A 20609-nucleotide genomic window follows, 5' to 3' on the forward strand; every position below is an offset into this window, starting at 1 on the left:
CACGTGTGCAAGGCACTCGGATCAGTATTGCCATTGGACTTGTTCTAAAGATCTCTTTATTAATTATCGTGTCGATCCATGTCAAAAGCCATCGGTTGATTTTAAACACGACCAAACGGCACATGGGGTGACAACCGATCACTAGCTAGGGCATCAATTAATCAATTCCCAGATCCTGAAATTTTGCGTCGATCTTAAGATATCCTATCTGACAAACGTAATTATATGTTCATGATTTAAGAGATGAGAGGGCAGAGGGGGACAGTAGATAGTGGGGGCCCAGGGCCCCCTTGGTTGGACATTTTGGAGAGATCAGAGAGGTGAAGACCAAGGGAGTACTTGGTGGGTTGAAAAGTAGGCGATAATTTCTCTTGTCAGTACGCTGACTCTCTCTCTCTCTCTCTCTTCCATATGTATGTGTCTGTGTATGTCTGTCGTCATCTCGAATCCCCCGCGAGCGTAGAAAAAGGAGTGTTATTGCACTGAACGAGGCCAAATTGTGGTTCCCTTTCTCATGTTCTTATTTTACTTATTTCATGTAATTTATAAAAATTATTGAAAACCATTACTACTACTATATTATTAACTATAAGGTGAATTAACTGTCATATGTTCCCCTTAAATAAGATTTATAATTCGAATTTTCTGAATAGAGCGAAGAGATTTACCTCTTAATTGGTCAACCTAAATCGAATTTACATTAATCAGAATATATTGCTCTTTCTAATACCAAGTGATGCACACACATATTATTATTATTATTATTATTATTGATATTTTCATTTTTATCGGTAAAAATTATGTTAAATCCCACCAAATAGAGAAAATTTTCAGCATGCGCCATGATATCCAAAAAAGCTCATTAGGTCCCAACTAATCCGATTCAAACCAGGTCAGCCATTAAGGGATACTACTTTCACAGTGTAGATTTCTTCCGTTCACAACACTTGAACCCGAGATCTTATTTAAGGGGAATAAGTATCGATCTACTTCAACCTATCCTACGTTGGTTAAATAGACCAAATTTAAAGCCCAAAACAATATGAACAAAGGTGCAAAGGAATTGAATGACGAAGTGCTATGGAGTGTAGATTAATTCTAGTCGGCCGGAATTAGCTCAACCAATTTCTTGACCTAATTTGGGTGTCGGTTTCTAAATTTTCACTATTTAACAGTCATCTATATCGTTTTCATTCTTTTGTGGGTCATCTATATTAAAGAAATCACATTGTTATTTACTTACACAGATTCTAATAAAATTAGAGTCTTCCATCATCCTTCTTCCTTATAATTATACGCTGAAAGTACTCTCATTGGTCTTTGCTTTATGTAAATGCCTTGCATATTACATGAGGATCAAATGAAAGTCGCATGTCTCACTTATGGGTATGGCAAGACCCAAACTTGCTCATAAACTATTAAAGTTGCAGGGTTCGCATATATATGACTACTTGTGATTGAGCTGAAGCGCCGCTAAAACTAACAACCCCTAATGAGCTCATTAGTAAATATTACAGAAATGACAACAAACTCAACATGCGGTTGGCTCAGTTGTCCAACCAGTTCCAAGAAGTATCATCAAATTAATACGCTGATCCAAAGTTGGCATGAGAGCAAAGACAAGGGGCGACCCGAGAGAAAGGGAATTAGAGAACTATCGAGACGCCTCTTAAACATCTAGCTAAGAAAATGATGGCGTGATAATTAGGTCATGGTGATCCCCCATTTGATATGGGACATTTAATATTTTTCTTAATTTCCACATAAATATATTTGGAAAAAAAATGAAATAATATTAGAGAGGGAGAGGGAGGGAGCTGAATTCTATAATGCAATGCAAATGCATGGTAGAGAGAGAGAGAGAGAGAGAGAGAGAGAGAGAATGGGGTCAGGTTGGTCTGCTAACTTTTATTGCCTTGTTTGTCCTTTTTCACCCCTCCATCTTTCTCCTCTTCCCCTTTTTATCTCCTCCTTTTCCTCCCTTCTCATTCCCCTCTCACCTCATCTCCTTCCTTTCCCCTCCGAGAAACCCTCCCTTCTCCCCCTCCCCCTCTTCCTAATTGTGTTCATAGCCATGCTCCTGTATGGTTAGTTATAAGGGTTTTGCTTCGCTGGATCTTCCAGGAAAGCAAAGGGAAGCCGTTGTTTTTGAGGGGAATGTTGTCTGGCTCGAGGCCGTTACTCGTTGATCCGTGATTGCACATCGACTGTTGACCGCTTCGGCTTCCACGACTTATATCAATCGAGACCCATGTGCAAATGTTTCACCGGTTTTGAGCTAGCGACGTCGGACCAGGCTTCATTCCCCCCAATTATCGGTTTTCTGTGCACAAATCTCTCAACACCCAGCAACCAATTATTTCTAGGGAAGGTAATAAAACTCAAGCTTTGTAAATTAGTCTTTTTTTTTTTTTTTAAGATTTATGATTTCAATCTTTCAAGCCTGAGTTTCGGATAAATATGAGGAAACTAACGTCGTGTGCATGAGCAGATTGGTGTAATGATGATGGACTTTGACTCTTTGTTCTCTTCTGACTGCTAAAAAGGGCGTTTTCATCATTACCCCCTATATTTCTTAATTTTCGTTTAAATTTATTTCTCTGAAATTTATGGATTGATGAGTTAGTGGGTTGTTTTCTTGTCAGTGCCAACATTTTCGGGGGGGGGGGGGAAGGGGTTTAGTTGATTTTCATAATCATTGCATTGAGTTTCTTCATGATGGCTTCATGGATCTTCCCTGTCTGTTTCTGTCCTGATGCCCCTTCTTTGGCTATTCATCACTAGGGTTTCTAAATTCATATACATGTGTACGTATTTGATCACTCATATATATCCCAGAAATTAGCTTTGCACATGAAAATTTGTTACTCTTTTTTCCGATCTACATTATTGAAACAATTTGATGATCTAGGTCGTCAGTTTATGCTCTATATGCATCTCAAACTGGAGACTTTGGGCTGAATAATTAGGTTGTTGGATCAATCAAAAAGCAAAGCAAGTTCTGTCCTTGCCACGGAAAATCGAGTGCAACAATTTTACCAGCTAAGGTCTTGAGTGCAAGATCTATGAGTTTTGTTCGTGTTTGTATATGATCGGTCAACAATTTTACCATGTAACAATCATGAAAAACGCTTCCCATATCAATCCTAGCTTTTGTCAAATCTTCGATATTCGGTTTCTCTTCTCTCTTGCCTCATGATCAATCATAACTTGTGTATATGCATGACAAGATAAATTTGGGAAAAGGGTTATTCCCTTCTCTCATCCCCCTTTCAGCTTTATAGCTTTGTTCCATTCACAACCTTTCGATTGTAGTGCAGTATATATGATGATGATGATGATGATCGCACAGCATCATAAGACTTTTTCAGAACATCTCTGTCTGGCTTTAGGAGAAGCTTGTGCTTCACTCTCTTCGGTGTATGGAGAAGAGAATATCAGAGGTGAAGGTGTGCACAAGAAGCAACCTAGCCAGCTCTTCGAACTAATCCTCTCAAGGTTTTAACTATGCATTAAGGATCAAAAAATATACGTACATTGTTCATTGTTGAATGAATTATCATCGAACGAAGACACTGATAATTTACATCGGTAGAGGAGTACCGAAAGCTAGGTAAAAAATAAGAAGAAGAGGCAGATGATGAACAGAGGAAGAGGGAGAGACAGAAAGAGTGATGTGAAAGATGGGACCTGTGATTTCCCTAGACATTGTGGTCTTGTCTTGTACATGAAGATGTTGGTGAGCTGTGCTGTTGTTTTGATATTTTACCCCAATGTTGCAAATTCAGGATTGTTCTACCTCACCCACAGTATAAGATCCACTTCAATGCATACATGAACTTGGAAACATGGATGACATATGCATATGTATAGACGGAAGAAAAGCAGTTTCGAAGATCATATCAAAACGAAACCAAGATTTTCTCAATTTAGGAGGGCGTCGATGAGACGCTCGTTGCTCTCAAAACATGACACCCTCTTACCAGTCTGATGAGTTGTTTCCGAGCTGCAAACGCAAACGAGTCAATATTAACCCCACCAAGTATCATGTCAAGCTTCGAATTCAAGGTCCTTCCTTTTGTTTTGTTGGATAATTTTGAATCGTTGGATATGTGGGATGGATATGTATACTGGTATAATATATTCTGGCATCGATTTCTGGAGCCCTAATTGAAATGGAATGAACACTGAATTCACTTTAAATAGGGATTCTATTGACTGAGTTACCCTCTGGGCTGTGTTTTTTGGATTTTACCATAATACAGTTGAGTCAACATCAAAGCATTTACGCCCTATGAATGCTCCCATTCCCCCCCTTCACTCATGCTGACTACATGATTAAATATTGATTGGGATGTATCCTTCTTACTCTTCTCTCTTTGATGTTATCGAGGTACTCAGTTTTTATCGTCTATAATTTTTATGAAATAGTGACGCCCCTCGCTGCCCACCCGGCATATATTCATCTTTATATTACTAGAGTTTTTGCAGACCATTATTCTGTTAAGATTTGAATTTAAAATCTTACGCTTTTTAAAATCTTTAGCCGTAAATTGATGGACGGTACATCTAAGTTTATATAATTCATGAAGCCTTGTGTAATTTGGTGAAGAAGCTCATTAGCCTCCTACATTATTTGAAATGAAGTAAATTTAAGCAAATCTTAGAGTATACAAGGCCCTGAGTCGCATAGCCAATTTGTCTCAATATTATACGAAACCGATGAAATCATGATGTTTGTTTTCAAATCTCAGCCTCTTATAGCATGTATAATGTACACAGACATCAGCAGTCAGACCTTTCCGTCGGGCCTTCCTACTACTTGTATTCTCTATTTACCACTGGAGTATGCAGGGCATAAAGTTATATTTTATATATACCTAGCTACGGTTAAACGTCATCAGGTTTCAGGATTCATCAAATGAGGCACTCCAGCACTATACAAAGGCTAGCGATCTCCCAGATCGAAAAGGAGCCGATGATCTAGGTATATCATTAAATATTAATTATTAGTTCCAATTATGGGGATTGAAAAAATTGCAAGACTTTGTTAAATATCCAAAAACAGTGACATGTGTTATTGTCATTGACGAATCAATTCTTCGCTTATTTAGCTTTGAGAAAACAGAAAGGAAGAAAAGTCAAGCTCTTAAAGATTTGCTCTGACTCATCATCATCGATCAGGTCCAACAAAGTCGGCATACGTGCTTTTCTCGTCATTTCCCAACGTCTTTTGTTTTTTTTAATTGGCCATATGGACGACAATAGGAGCTTCCCTACTAAGAACATCAAGTGATTGTGTTCATGAACAGAGCAATTTAATCATTTTATCTTGTCATTGCATGTCTAGGACAATAATTTAATTAGGTATTTACGTGCCGACACTCCAAGGACTTGATTTCAACAGCCTATATCCGGCGAAGCACGTGAGGAATGACAGCAGTTTCGCAATACTTCTGTCGTTTTTCTTTCACTCTTCCCTTAATCACTGATTCTTTGATTAGAAGGAAATGGAGGGATAAGTGATACGTGAATGACAATATTCAGGGAAACCAAAAAAAAAAAAAGAGAGAGAAGTTAATTGAATGGTGTGATTAATTAAAAAAGGGGCAGGGCAGGGTCGAGCAAGGAGTCCCTTTCGCTATGGATTGTATTTCAAGGCCGGGCTTCAATTACGCATATATGAAAAGGGTAGCCCGGCCTTGACCTCACTACGCCGTGGCCGGCCCGTCACTATTCTCTGAGCTGCTTTCTTCTGGAGGCCCAACTTTTAGCAATCTACATGTACAGTGATCAGTATCCATACCAGGGTACAATCAAACCCACGCGATGCCGCGGACGAAAACATTTTTCATTAATTTTTTTATTTATCATAATAATTTATTAATAACCAATTAATATAAAGTATGACCGAACCTAATGATAGAACTAAATTTATGTGCAAAAATAATGAACTCTCTACTGATAATAAGTTATCTAAATTTTTCAAAGTATCTAATTAGATAACCATGATTGCAATATAATACATAATTTTGAAGTTGCCCACTAACTTCAAGTGAATGAATTTTACTTGCCGTTCGGATTCAAAATTCGTTAAAAGTATCTAGTGATCACAATCAAGTCAATGCCCAAGTGAAAATTAGTTTCGATGATTAGCGGGTTGACGTAACCTTACATTTCACTAAAAAGATAAAGACGTTTGTGACGCTACGAATAAAAAAAAAGACTTCAATTGATGATAAATTAATTGAAATAGGTTTTATTCAATGTCAGTTAATTTTTAAGTGATACGGTACTTATTCCTTTTAATCAATAATGTCTCACGTGCAAGTCTTTGATCGATGGAAATCACAATTATAGGTCGATATCGCTTGAATTTGGATTAATCGGACCCATTCAACTTTCAAATGGTAGGCGTTGTGCATGGAAAAAAAGTAAAATTAAATTAGAAAGTTAAAAATAATATTTTTTTTAAGAAAGAATAAAACACATTTGTGATACTGTGAATAAAATAGGACTTAAATTGGCAATAAATTAATTGAAATAGACATTTTACAACATGGGTTAGTTTTTCAATGATTTTGGTACTTGTTTCCCTTAAGGAATGTAAGGTGCGAGTCTTGTGATTAAAGAAAATCCACAATAATAGGTCAATATAACTCGAATTTAGAATAATCAGACCCGTTCAACTTTTGGATGGCAGGTGGTATAAACAGGGAAAAATAGTATACTTAAATTAAATAAAAAATTTAAATTAATAAAATTTGAAAAAAAGAAGGGAGGATGGGTGAGAGTAGGAAAATCCATCCTATTTGCCACCCCCTTCATATGGAGCATGTTAGTTTTTAAATAATTTGATGCTTATTCTCTTTTGTTAATGTCTCAATTGCGAGTTTTATGATAGAAGAAAATTCACGATTGTAGACCAATATCGCTCAAATTTAGATTAATCGGATCCGTTTGACTTTCGAATGGTAGATGGCAGACACCAAAAAACTATTACACTTAAAAATTTAAAATTAATTTTTTTAAAAAAGAAGGATGGGGATGAGAGTGGAAAAATCCACTATACTCTCCTTCCTTCACATGGACCAAGTTTATATGTTTTATAAATAAATCAATACTAAGATGCAACGCCGCGCAGTACAGCGGGTTGGAAAAAATTATCATCAATTTTTAATTTATGATAGTAGTTTGTATAATAATTAATATAAAATATAATCGAAATTAATGATAAAAGTAAATATGTGTAAAAATTATAAAGTATCGATTGATAGGAAATGATTCGGATTTTTTGAAAGATTATATTGATTAATATTTCATATGATATAAAAGCTAACATGTGTCGCTAATTTTAAGTTTGAGTTTTCTATATTTTAAACTAAAAATATCATGAAGCAATATCTTTACTTGGCTCGTTAATTCTAAATGGACGAATTTTACATGCAGTAGAGTTTATAAATTCATTAAAATGATCTCATGGAACAACCTCGGCAACGTCCAAGCAAGAATTAGTTTTAGTCAACATGCTACCGTAACCTTGCTTTTCCTAGGAAAATAAGGGCATTTCAAGTGACCCATATAAAAAGAGACTATTTATAATTTGTGATAAACTATCTACTAAAAAACTTTGATAAATTGGAATAAACCTTTCATCGATGTGGATGGTTTTAGATGATTCGATAGATATTTTCCTTAAGTAAAGTCTCGAATGCGTATATTGTGATTAGAGAAAATCCACGAACGAGAGAGTGAAATTATCCCTTAGTTTGTCGACTTTCCTCAAACCTAGATTAATTGAACTCGTTGGACTTCCAAATACCATGTGTTCTACACCGAGAAAAAGATATATATGATCAATTAAATTAAAATGAAGAATTGTTTTTAATTAAGGTGGGTCCCTTGGGAGTGTAGAAACCCACCATACTCACCGTAGGAATCCTATGGACGAGTTTTGAATTATAGTATAATATAATATAATACTAGGTTGGAAGCTCGCTTGATGTTAGGGGCACAAAATTTTGTTTAATGTCACATCACGTGCCTTCTCTATAATTTTTATTTAAAAAAGAAAAAAATAAAGTTGGTGAAAGAAATTATACAAAATTAGAAAAGAGAAAACCAAAAATGCTTTAGTAAATTATATAAATAGTCAAGGCATGATAATTTTGAAATTTTTTAGAGGATGTAAGATAAAAAATCAAAAGAAGGGACACAAAAGAAAAAGCAGATGCAAACATGTTTTTCGCTTGAAATCAAGAAGTTATTGATTTGATTTTTCTAATGGAACTTTTCGTATTTCTTTATTTGACTTTTTAATTTTCTTCTTCTTTGTAACTGGAAAAAGGAAGGGACAAAAACAAAATACGATCAAATTTTGTAGAAGAAATCACAAAATTAGAAAGAGAAGGCCAAAATTAAGGGTGGAAAAGGAAATGGCAACGTGTAACACTTTACATTAACATGAAGATATGCAAGAATTTTAGTATATTAAGATAAGAGTTAAATGCACTTAACCCCCGACCTAAAGGTGAGTTAAGGTATACCCCTGACCTTTAAATTTTCGCAAAGTGCCTCCCAATCTTACCGGAAGTAAGCAACATGCCACCTCGATTAAATTCCATCTAAAAGAGGATTCATGCCACTCACTTAAATTAAATTAAAAAGGATAAAATTGTCCCTATATTTCTTAATTACTTGCAAAAAAAAAAGGTAAAACAAAACAAAAGGAACATAAGAGAACAGTGGAACGTATCCATCTTCTAGGCGACCCTATCTCCCTGACCTCCGGTTCAAGCCAATCCCCACGACCCTATTTCGCCTACCAGCTGCGGTGATTTTCCCTGTGCGACTAGATTACGACGCAGAGACCAAACTCTTGCCCTCGCGACTCCATCACCAGCGATTGGCCTCGACCGGACTCCAATATACACTGACCAACCCTACAAGCCCATCTCCCCAAGTACCCACGAGGACCATTTCCCTGCGCCACCAGACTCTGGTTCAGGTGGGTGCCCCATTTCTCTGTTGAATTTGTCCCCTTTTCCCTCTTCGTTCTGCAATTTGATGCAATTGTTACACAATTCAATATCGAATTGTGGTTATAATTGTCCTGCTTGGTTGGGTTGGTGTTGATTTTGCTTATCAATTCCCCAATGATGGGCATCGGGACTACGTTCTTACATTGGTGAATTGAAGTTTAAATTGGTTGTCGGGCAGTCACGGAGTCTTCATAGTGGTGTTGGTGGTTGGGGCAGAGCTGTAGACAATAGGGGATGACGAACAATCATAGGTGCCTAATTTTGCAAAAATCCAATTTTTGATTAATTATTTCCTGTGACAATTTTACCCTCTTCAAATTAATCAGCATGTGACTTGTTTTGGCCAGTATTTTGACCGGAATTTGATCCGGGAGTCACATCGCTTATTTTTGGATTAGGTGAGGGGCACTCTGCCAAAATTCATAGGCAGGGGAGCAAACATAATTTCACCTCATAAGTTGGAAGGTAAAGTGCATTTAATCCTTAAGATAAAGATATATTCACACGTTGAATGCTAATAATTATTGATTGATATTATTATTGTTAGCGAAGTGGAAAACCTTCTCGAGAACGGGATCTCTAGGCAAGGTGCCAATTGCCCCTTTGGAGCTGGAAAAGACAGAAATTACTCTGTACACAAATTGGGGTTCAATAATTTTCATAAAATTAGTTCGTTCCGCTTGATAATCTCAATATTTTTTCTCTTAGATAGATGTATTAGCGTGCCTCTGGCATGAAATCTCTAGGTTGGTCCCGATTCATATCGTATTTGTTAGATAACTTTATGTACCACATAAAACAGTGCAACAGGGACCCAACCAATTTGGCAATGCTAAAGCAAAGGAACCCAAGATTTATACGCCCTTGAATGAGATGGCTCTGTCTTACACATATAATATATGATCAGTTCTGTCTGACAAAGATCTCAGTGACTCTTGTCCTACGGATCATTGCACATACCCTTCCTGCCGACAGCAGCAATTCCTCACTTGCACCGTAGCCGCCGAAGTAGTTGTGGTAATGTCCATCAATCTCCAAGTGCTAGCTTATTATTTATTATGTGAATCAGGAGATTGTACATCAGTCCCCATTTCATCTGACATAAGGTGTACGAGCTAATCTTCAATGTCTGAGAGAACGAACGACCATTTCGGTCTCCGTGCACGCAATCTTCCATCTGTCCTTGTGGTAAGGCCCACTTCCATCAGTTGATTAATTGTAGCGGACGTCTTATCCTTTAATTCCAGCTATCGATCGTGGCTATGAGCGTTTCCAGTGGCTATGAGCCTAATACTATTGACCGATTGTCATATTGGACCTTTTAAACGAAAAGCAATGCACCATAAGTTGGAAATTATAGATTGTAAATTTATTGAATTTTATTAATGGGTCATTTAGTGTAATTCATGAGTACTTGGACGAATTCGGGTTACGAAGTGAATGTTCATTCATTCAATGGATACATTTGAGTGCAAGACAAGTAATGTATATGGAAGTGTCTACATTAACTAAGTGTTCATGTAAGATCATTAATAATTTATCCATGGGTGATGTTCCATCTAAGAGTTACGTTCAATACGAATGGTTCTGACTCTTCGATAGTGTCCATTGAGTGCATATAAATAGAGACGCTGTAGTGCTCAAATGATCATTAAGAAAATTTCAGAAATCAGAGTGAGAGTTAGGGAATTCCTCGATTTTGCTAGTTGAAGGAATTCATAAAGCTTTGTTGTATCCTGGGATGACCTTTGCTTTAACCCTCTAGCAACTTTGTGTGGGAGCAAATAGTTCTCTTTGGCAAGCGTCATTCGCGCCTCGAATCCTATCGTGTTAACCCCATATCGCTTTCGGATCGATCGTCTCCGCCCATTTCCCCAACACTATATACAGTGCACTAATATAAATATGGCCCCACAATACATACTTTTACATCGGTTTAGATCAGGGCGACTTTAAGGGCCCGTTTGATTTGTTAGATTGATTTTAACTTAATTTTGATTTTGATTTGAATGGGGTATTTTTCAATACTGCGGGCCCCACACTCCCTTGACCGGTCAAAGCAATTTGACTGGTAGCTGCCCTCCTTACTGAAACAACCCGGCATAAATATTTAGGGGTGGGACCCACAATTTTGATTTTGATGAGATAATTTATTTTGTTATAGGTAGAGTTAAAATCAAAATCATAATTTTAAAATCACACTCTAAAATCAAACGCCCCTAAATAGTCTGGGCGCATATTCCATGGACGAACTGTGAGGGATCATCGTTGTAGGACGCAACCCATGTCCTTGTCCTTAGCTGTTAGGGATGATCATGGCCAGGGACTGCGAAAGGGCCAAGCATGTACTATCACAAACACCACGCGACCTGGTTCAGCCATGTCCACGAAACCATTAATTCGAGGGGTTCTGCATCTTATATTTCGAGGAAAAAGAATCTCTTCTCGATGAAGAAATGTATGATTCACTAATAGTTTACCATGAAATGCGTAGTTTTATTATATTAGATCAAGATTCTTACTTATCCGTAGCTCATGGATGCGATAATATATTTATCATATAAGATGACATTTCAGTCGAATCTGATTTGCAGGCGAAGGGGAAACGATTATTTTCTAAGAAATGTTCTTGTCAACTTCATGTGAGGGGAATAAATATCACTGTCATTCCAGAATTCCCATACGCACCTTTGATTAATTTAATTTGTTAATTATGGTAATAATCTAGATTATTATTGGTCTCGCGTTTTGCATATATCGAATAAGAGAAGACATATAATGTTTGAAATGTAAAGACGCGAATAAGAGGGCCGATCATGGGAGATTCTAAGGTAAGGTACGTAGAATTTGTCTATATATGTTGTGATTAAATTTTTTTTGCATGAACCTCACCAAATTGGGTCTCGACTAATCCAATCGAGCCGGGTCGTCCCATTAAAGAGTAAAACTCTCATAGCGTGAATTTTCTTCATTCACAAGACTCGAAATTGAGATCTTGCTTGAGGAGAACAGGCACCGAACCACTTGAACCAACCCACGTTGGTAATTAGTTTTTCTTTAGCGAAATGTGTGTAATGCAGTAGCACACATTTTCCTTTGGTAACCTAAAGGTCTCAGATTCAATTCTCATTGTGGGATTACCAATCTTTATTAGGTTTTTAATTTCATTGTACCAAACTTATGAACCTTTTTTGTAATAAAAAAAATTCTTAAGGTTACGCTATAAGGAATGATGGCTGAAGAATTTCTCCATTATAACAAAATGACAACTCTCTTAATTTTTTCGGTAATAAGAGAGGCACATAAGCTTAGTACAATGAAATAGAACAACTCTCTTAATTTTATTTTATTTTTGTAAATACAACTCTCTTAATTTGAAAAATGATATGATTTCAACATCTCAACTTGAAAGGAAACATCAGCATCCTAATTAATCGGTCGTATGAAAATGTTGGTGGGCATTAATTAATATCAGGATTGAGATGGATGATGACCACATTTTCAATACATAAGTGACCACTCGCTTGTGCTTACGGGGGTTGTGGAAGTCCATTCAATTTCATTAGACATGTTTCAGATAATGCCAATGATACCTAAAAACAATAATTTAAATATCCATGATGACGATTAAAATTATATTGGATGTAACACGAAAATCCTATAATACTCATCAAGGAAGGTTTTAATACTTTGGCCAATGTACTGAGAAAGGTTCATGCTATATCACTACAAAGGGATAGTCTGAGAAGTCATATTCACAAAGGGATAGTCTGAGCAGTCATATTCCCATCAGCATGCGGAGACGGTGATGGAGGGAGGAGGGAAGAGAATGGAGTCGGTGATGGAGCTGAGGGGAAGAGAGGAGAGGAAGTAAAGATGATGAGTATTAAATTTCCATTGGAAATATACGGACTCAGGCCTATATCCACTTAAAAGTTCAAGCTGATAAGTGGTGGTACCTAAACCATATATTAACCCATGGATTTTCCTTTTTTTTTTCCGATGTGGGATTTATCCCATTTTACTCCTCAACACTCGCCCTCACGTGCAATGTGTGGTTTATTTCTGCCTACACGTTGTCAGTCGCCCTTAAATACCCGTCCTCAACAATTGACCTCGAGCCGGGTTCATCTTCCTTGCTCGGGCGAGGGGGGACACTAACACGAGGCGCACTCTTGGCTGCACTCGGACATACTGGGCCTGGCGTGGTGTGAGTCCATGCGCATATACGCGTAGGCATGCGGAAGCATAACTCGCTCTGATACCATATTAAATTTCCATTGGGCTTATACGGGCTCAGGCCCATATCCACTTAAAAGCTCAAGCTGATAAGTGGTGGTACCTAAGTCATATATTAACCCATGAATTTTCCTTTTCTTTTCCGATGTGGGATTTATCCCATTTTACTTCTCAACAATGGGGTTTTTGGTGATAAGTGTATGGCGGAGAGTGAGGGGTCTGAAGATGGCATGAAGAACGGAGAAGGTGTGAAGATGGTGACGGGTAGAGGGGTCGGCTTTGCAGGTGATGGTCATGATGAAGATGATGGAGAAAGGCAAGTGAAGGAGATGGAGGTGAAGATGGCGTGATGGGAGGAGACCGAGGATGAAAGGGCAGAAAGGAGTTGGTAGGTGAGAAGGAAGAGAAGGGAAGGGTGTGTTTATGTCTGCGTGTGTTATCTGTCCCCCCAGGAAGAGACACAGGGAGATAGCAGAAGGACGAGGAAGAAGCAGAAGATGATGAAGATGGTGATGGAGATCGAGTGCTGCTGCTGCTGCTGCTGCTGCAGGGGCCCTTTTTTTTAAAAAAATATTCACTTATATTTTATTCGTTTATGCTCCTAAATTATTGTTTACTGCAAAACTCTCCCAAAACAAGTTGTCACGTTAGCATTTCATTCATTTCTTGAAAGTGGGCATTAATTAATATCAGGAATGAGATGAATGACGACCATTGTTTCGATACATAAGTGACCACTCGTCTGTACTTACGGGAGTTATGGAAGTCCATTCCATTTCATTAGACATGTTTTGAATAATGAAAATGATACCTAAAAGCTATACTTTAAATATCCATAATAACGATTAAAATTATATTCGGATGTAACACCAAAAACTCCTATAATACTCATCAAGGAAGGTTTTAATTCGTTGGCCAATGCACTGAGAAAGGTTCCTTCTATATCACTACAAAGGGATAGTCTGAGAAGTCATATTCGCAGCTCGTACAGTATTTACATGAACCTATATAGCCCGATGAATCAATTTGTGTTTTGATTTGAACGAGAAAATTAAAAGGTATACAATTAATAATCGTATGTCCGTCCATTAGAGAAGGAAGCTTCGCACTGTTCTATACATTTTTCCATCCATAGGAACAAACATTAAGCATAATCAAAGAACATTAATTCAAGGTAGTTGTAAAAGGCAACCGCTGCACCATTTCGAGGGTTATTGATTAGGTTAGATGGACCTAACCATACTTTAATAAAATGTGACCAGCACAGTCTGGAAAAATTTGTAGAAAATTATCATGCGGTACGTTCAATGCGCAATAGATTGTTAATTTCGGTTTTGAGAGAACCAAAATTCTACAAAGGAAAGTGCAGGCTCAATGGAACATCTTATAATTTTATGTAGCCAACATTGCAATTACACGGGAATTATCGAACTCTTATATGATTCCCGACTTTATAGCAAGGAAAATTACATCCAAAGGCGGAGAAGATGGAGTTTGCCAATAATAGAGCATTAACCATTTTCTTATCCAACTTTTCATATATTCTTAACTAATAATTAGGAGGCCTACTTCGGGAAACTACAACAAATTAATCAGGACTCTTGATGACCAATCGATGGTGATTTCTTCCAAATGTCTTCAAGCTCCTTAACAAAAGCCTTCTCCCTCCCAACAACAATGGTGATGTGGTCTTCTTTCTCGATAACCCTAACCCTGGCCCTGCGGATCTTCCGTTGGACGTTGTAGCTGCATTCTACAGGGATCAGCTCATCATACTCTCCATGAAAGATGTTGACATCACACTCCATGCTGTTGTTGACAGTACTGAGATAGCCGTCCATCTTCCCGGCAGTGCCACAGATGATGTTGTGGAGGGTGTGCCATGCCGCGTTATGCGTATGGCAGAAGAACCCTTCGAGCAAGAACATGGGGATGCTGATGTACCAAGAGAATATAGATTGATCAAATGTAAATGTGGTTTCATTAATGATGTATGAAAAATGTGAGTAAGGTAGGAAAAGGTCTCCATCTAATGCATGGCAGTGATAATTACCGAAGAGAGAATTGGTGACGAAAGAAGTCAAAATAGACAAAAATAAAGAAACATGGGACACAAAGTACAACTTAAATGTGCATATCCTAAGAGAATAGGGTACTACGTGCGACAATAATAACCTCAACTCGGAGCTAAGAAGCAAAGGATTTAGTTTTCACTGGTAAGAGTCTTGTGTCTTTTTATTTTTCATTCTCCTATTTCTTTTTTGACTCGTAAGTCTCATTTGTAACTCAAAAAAAAATTGCATATAGAAAAGAAGAAGTTTACATAAATTATTTTTTCCTCGTCCAACGAAACGGCTCCGTCCTAAGTTCTTGTCTCAGCAAGAATTATTGATGACTGGTGACTAAGGGTTGGCTTGATTAGGAAAGGTTGAGTATTAACCAAATACGTAAGTACATAAATGAAAACAATTAATAGAAAGAAGTGGTTGATTCTTGATGATAAATGGGAGACTCTTATTCATTCATTACATTGGAATCTCATTTCTTACATCGGAATCTTATTCATTCAATTACAGTGTGATGTGATAGTTTATGCAATTATAGGGACGTTACAATTTCATGATATTGCTGTAAATTCAATATATGGTATGGGCATGCACCAAACCTCAATAATGGTTTATTTGATTATAACAAATTAAAAATTTATCATGGATATGTCTAGTTTCGTATAGGGTGCTCGTTTTAATAGATCTTGATGATGATAATGATGATGCTATTTAAGTGATGGTATTGCATCACCAGGATATTGAATCATCACGATGCAACGTCTTCTTATAATTAAAAAACCATATGATGTAATATTCCTCATTATATTGGATCCTTCCAAATCCTTAATTGATCTCTCACACTAATCATACCACCACACTATCAAGACAATCATACCACCATAAAGTATTCGAGTGATAGATACATAGCCGTACATCTTTGAATTGTTGATGAAGACCTATAATAAAACTTCGAGAGAAATGGCTATTTAATTAGAGTGACCGTATGAGTTTACTATATCGCTAGTAATATTCCCAAAACACGTCCTCTGATATATAGTAAAGAAAATAGTATAAATTTCTAGAATATAATAAAATTAATATAGCAATCAAAAAGAAAAATACTTCATATAAATTTAACTAAGACATTATTATTTTTCTCCAAAAACTTCTAATGGTGTGATATATAATTTCACATACGTCAATGGGTATTTGTATTTGTGAGCACCGTGCCATTAATTTTTGGAAGATGTCACGTTCCCTTCAAATTTTGGCTGAATTATGTAGGAAGTGATAAATTAACATATATATGCAGCTAATTTTTATTAAATTTATTATTAGATGAGAGTTTGTTGAACGCATCTTGCATGGTTTTGAAAAGTAAACTCTCCGAAAAAAAAAAGAAAAAAAAAAGAGATAATCTAATCAGAAGTCCGGGTGGTGAGTTGAGCTTGACCAATTAAGACCAACACCAACCTTTTAGACTAATCAATATGTGCTTCAGCAGACTGAATAATTGTAATAATTAAAGATCTAGTCTTATTGAACTGAGGTTCTTTTTTATTTTTATTTTTTTGATAATTAACTGAAATCGACAGAGCTACGTACGTGTGAACTCAAAATATATAAAGACTTTCTGATTTTGAATTATTTCATCGTGTTATACTTTTCAGCACAAATTATATTAAAACTACTACTTTTGAATTAATCATTTTCATATCATATTATGATATATATTCCTCCAAAATTGGCAATATTGAGTAGGAGGGGGAGTTGTACCTGTTTATGCCGAGGAGTTTGTGTAGGAATTCCCAAAGCCGGTGGTTCTTGCAGATGAGCAGGCAAACAGTTCGAGAGATGTGCTCATACCAGCTCGCAATCGACGCGCCGAACGCTATGAGCGGCCACACCCGCCGGGGTGCCACCTTCCTCATCACGTATTGCGTTGCCTGCTCCCCTTCTGGTACTGGATAATACGGCTGGCCCCATATACATATTTGTTTTTCAATTGTTTTATTAATAAAAAAGGTAGAAAATTTGAAAGGTAAATAATAATTTTCATTTAAGTATATAAGGGAGGTCCATTTACATGAATAATTATTTTTCGGTTGATTCTATACAGCCCCTGTTGTCACAAAATGCGGGGGACTTGAAAGTGATGTGACGCAGGAGCAAACCATAGGGGTGCGGAATTTCGCATATCATTGATAAGAAATAGGTGATTTAATTCTATGAGAATCCACCGAATTCGAGAAAGAAAGTAGCTGTGAGGACAGACTTTACGAATGCATTGAACATCGTGGCCCACCGATTTAGCCCAACGCACAAGAACCTTCTTTGATCTCTCGTTGATAGTAAACAATTGATCTTGATAAAGATCAGAAGGGCTCGATGGACTGGGTACACGATTGAGCTAGACTGTACTGAGACCATGCAGTGAAAGACAACATTTTTCATGCATTTTTTTTTTTATGAAATCGCAAAGTATTATCACTCTATCAGTGGAGACTAATTCTTTTTCGAATGTCGATATTGATAATATATGACAGTCAAATAAATTCAAATGATTGATCGGTTTGATTACCCTCCTAGTTAATTCGGTCAATTAATTGCTGATGTGATTGGAAGAGTTACTCACCGGCGCGAGCAAAGTGAGGGATTTAACGGACTGTGGGTGCCGGACGGCCAAAGCAACGGCCAGGATGCAGCCCAAGGAGTGGGCCACAATGTGGAAGGACTTGACCTTGTGGGCCTCCACCACTGACTTCTCTATCATCTCCACATGCTCCCTCAGGGTGTACAGCGAGTCCGTTGGCCTCGGGCTCCTCCCGAACCCGAGCAGATCCACCGCGAAGAACCGTCGGCTCGACTTGGCTGACTCCGACAGGTTAGGATACACGGTCTCTGACCAGAATGTGGACGAAGAAATGAACCCGTGGATGAAGAGCACATCTTCCTTCGTGTAACCTGAGATCGCAGCATCGAGTCAATTGTCAATTTGTCGCGTATCATATGGTACATGTTAGTGAGCATGCACTTTGCAGGGACGTTTCAATATTACCTTTAGCGCCTTTTGACCTGACAAAGAGGGATTTACTTCTAGAATCTGTCCACGAGGTGCAACATTTGCAGTTGCAGTCGGACCACCTCGGAATGGGATGTGGCTTCATCCCCACGATCCGATCCTTGAGCATCTCAACAATGTTGGAGTTCAGCCTGAAACCCGAGCCCGAAGTCCTCGCCGTTCCGAACCTCTTTTGTTGCCTCACTGAGTAGCTCCTGCTGCTGCTGCGACTTGCGAGCCGCTTGACGGTGGACTGGGAGACGTCTGCCACTAGGGAGGGCCGGGAGTAGAGCGTGTCAGACACATCCTCGAGCTGGAGCCGGCTCGAGCTTAGCCGGACCACCTTCGCCAGCTCGCCCCTTTCCGAGACCAGGATATTGCCACCGCTGCCGTTGATGGCCTCTAGGGCGGAGGTGCAGTAGCATGGCTTCCACTCGGACTCGATCATATAATCGGCAATGCGGTAGGCGTAACACAGGATGAGGTCCAGGAGGTCGAGGAAGGAGAATACAAGGAAGCTTACGACGTCGTTGATGATCACTGAGAATGCAGTAAGAGCAGACCTGGTCCGCGCCAATGCCGCTGCCGCCATCTAGCCGACTCTCTCCGCCTAATTGATGAGGCCTTGTTCTAGATTTCTAAGCTTCCATTAGAAAAATGGGCTGCAGATGCGTGACACTGCCCCCCTTAATGTCGAAAGTTGGAGAGAAAATAAGAACAGAGATATACGTGCTTGGGAAGATGTCTCATTTGGTGAAGGCGTGTAGAAAAATGCCCCTTGTCTTAGAGAAAGAAAAAACTTCAGACATACGATTTCCAGACATACGATTTCAGATTCTCCCTCTCTCTCTCTCTCTCTCTATATATATATATATAAATAGATATAAACGAAATCCAGCGAGACTGGTGGCGAAAAGTTGTCATTATTGGGAATTTCCAAATTGTCTTGAAAATCAAGCATGAATATACTTTTTATTGAACCACCCACACGGACTGTAACTGAATTGATCTATCTCGTGAGCTTACATTGTGTCCACGTAAATCGTAAAATCAGTCGGACGAAATCCAAATATGCTCATTATAAAAAATATATATAGAGGTTTAAAACTTTTTTTTAAAATAAATTAATCTACACCCTCTACGAGAAAAGTTCAATATATAGGTCGTCGATATATTTGTTGTGCTTTAGCATAAGTTACGGTATATAAAATGTCCACATGACAGCATTCATCCACTAAATGAAGTACCATGCAGCAATATTTTAAGAATCAATTAAGCTTTATTAGTATTGAGAATTGCATGATCAAATGATGAGGCAGGATGATAAATTATCCCGTGCGTTTGCCAATTTGAGATAAAAAGGTTTCCGTGCAGGGGGGGAATGGTTCAAGGGTTGGTGGTGGTTGAACACCAAGCCGAGGCGATGAAGAAATGCTATTTCTTCTTCCTTGCCCAAATAGTTTGATTATCTCTCTAGCTACATTTATAAAATAATAATAACTCTCCAATAAAAATAATCGAGCAAATCATTAATTAAAACATCCACCCATTATTAATCCCATTATGCTTATATAAATATAATATTATTATTTTTCCCCTTCTGGAAACTAAGAGCAAGCATTGGCGGCATTTGCTTGCCCGACAGAAATTGATTCGAGTCAGTGACATTTTTTTCTCATCCACTTTATGTACAGCTCATAATATTGTTGTAGTCGGTTTTTTTGTTAAATATTGCTCGGAGTTATTAGCCAAGACATTGCGGTGCCACGACTCTCCCTCAGAAATTACGTAAGTTCGAGTTATCCTAAATTCATAGAGGAGAATATCCTTCATTGGGCAAGCAACACTACTTGCATATGGACGTATTTACCTGACTCACAAATTTAGAGGGTGTTTATTTTAGCTATAAAGATTAGTAGGATAAAATCCGGATGTGAAAAGATATACAAAAAGTGCTCGGAGTCGGCTAAACCAGGTTGATTGAGCTCATAAATGATAGTGATATTTTGTCAAACAGGACCGCTATCCAAACTTCCACTCATATTTATTACACACAACATTTGTTTGCAAAGGCGTCTTGGAAGACTTTACATGGGAAGATCAAATGCAATGTCTTTGGTGGCGATTATCCCGCTAGTCGATTTCACTACCGTTCTTATATTGATCAGATGTAATGTCTTTGGTGGCGATTATCCCACTAGTCGATTTCACTACCGTTCT

General features: G+C 37.9%; 1 protein-coding gene and 2 long non-coding RNA genes across 3 annotated transcripts; 2 read left to right on the forward strand and 1 right to left on the reverse strand.

Annotated features, from left to right (window-relative positions):
* The first annotated feature begins 1851 nt into the window (after positions 1–1851).
* On the forward strand, positions 1852–4203 carry LOC116193201. The gene is made up of 2 exons (XR_004154215.1): positions 1852–2371; positions 3321–4203. It is a non-coding gene; the product is annotated as an uncharacterized LOC116193201 (long non-coding RNA).
* A 4302-nt stretch (positions 4204–8505) lies between these two features.
* LOC116198844 lies at positions 8506–9910 on the forward strand. The gene is made up of 2 exons (XR_004155401.1): positions 8506–9007; positions 9440–9910. It is a non-coding gene; the product is annotated as an uncharacterized LOC116198844 (long non-coding RNA).
* Positions 9911–14644: 4734 nt separating this feature from the next.
* Positions 14645–19283, reverse strand: LOC116192683 (probable lysophospholipase BODYGUARD 3). Its single transcript, XM_031521296.1, has 4 exons — positions 18387–19283; positions 17964–18292; positions 17105–17304; positions 14645–15215 (listed from the first exon to the last, which is right to left on the reverse strand). Exons 1-4 carry the CDS (start codon positions 18979–18981, stop codon positions 14873–14875), a joined length of 1467 nt encoding a protein of 488 aa, XP_031377156.1. The 5' UTR covers positions 18982–19283; the 3' UTR covers positions 14645–14872.
* Between the last annotated feature and the right edge of the window lie 1326 nt (positions 19284–20609).

This window comes from Punica granatum, chromosome 1 (assembly GCF_007655135.1).
Source record: "Punica granatum isolate Tunisia-2019 chromosome 1, ASM765513v2, whole genome shotgun sequence".
NCBI classification, from domain to species: domain Eukaryota; kingdom Viridiplantae; phylum Streptophyta; class Magnoliopsida; order Myrtales; family Lythraceae; genus Punica; species Punica granatum.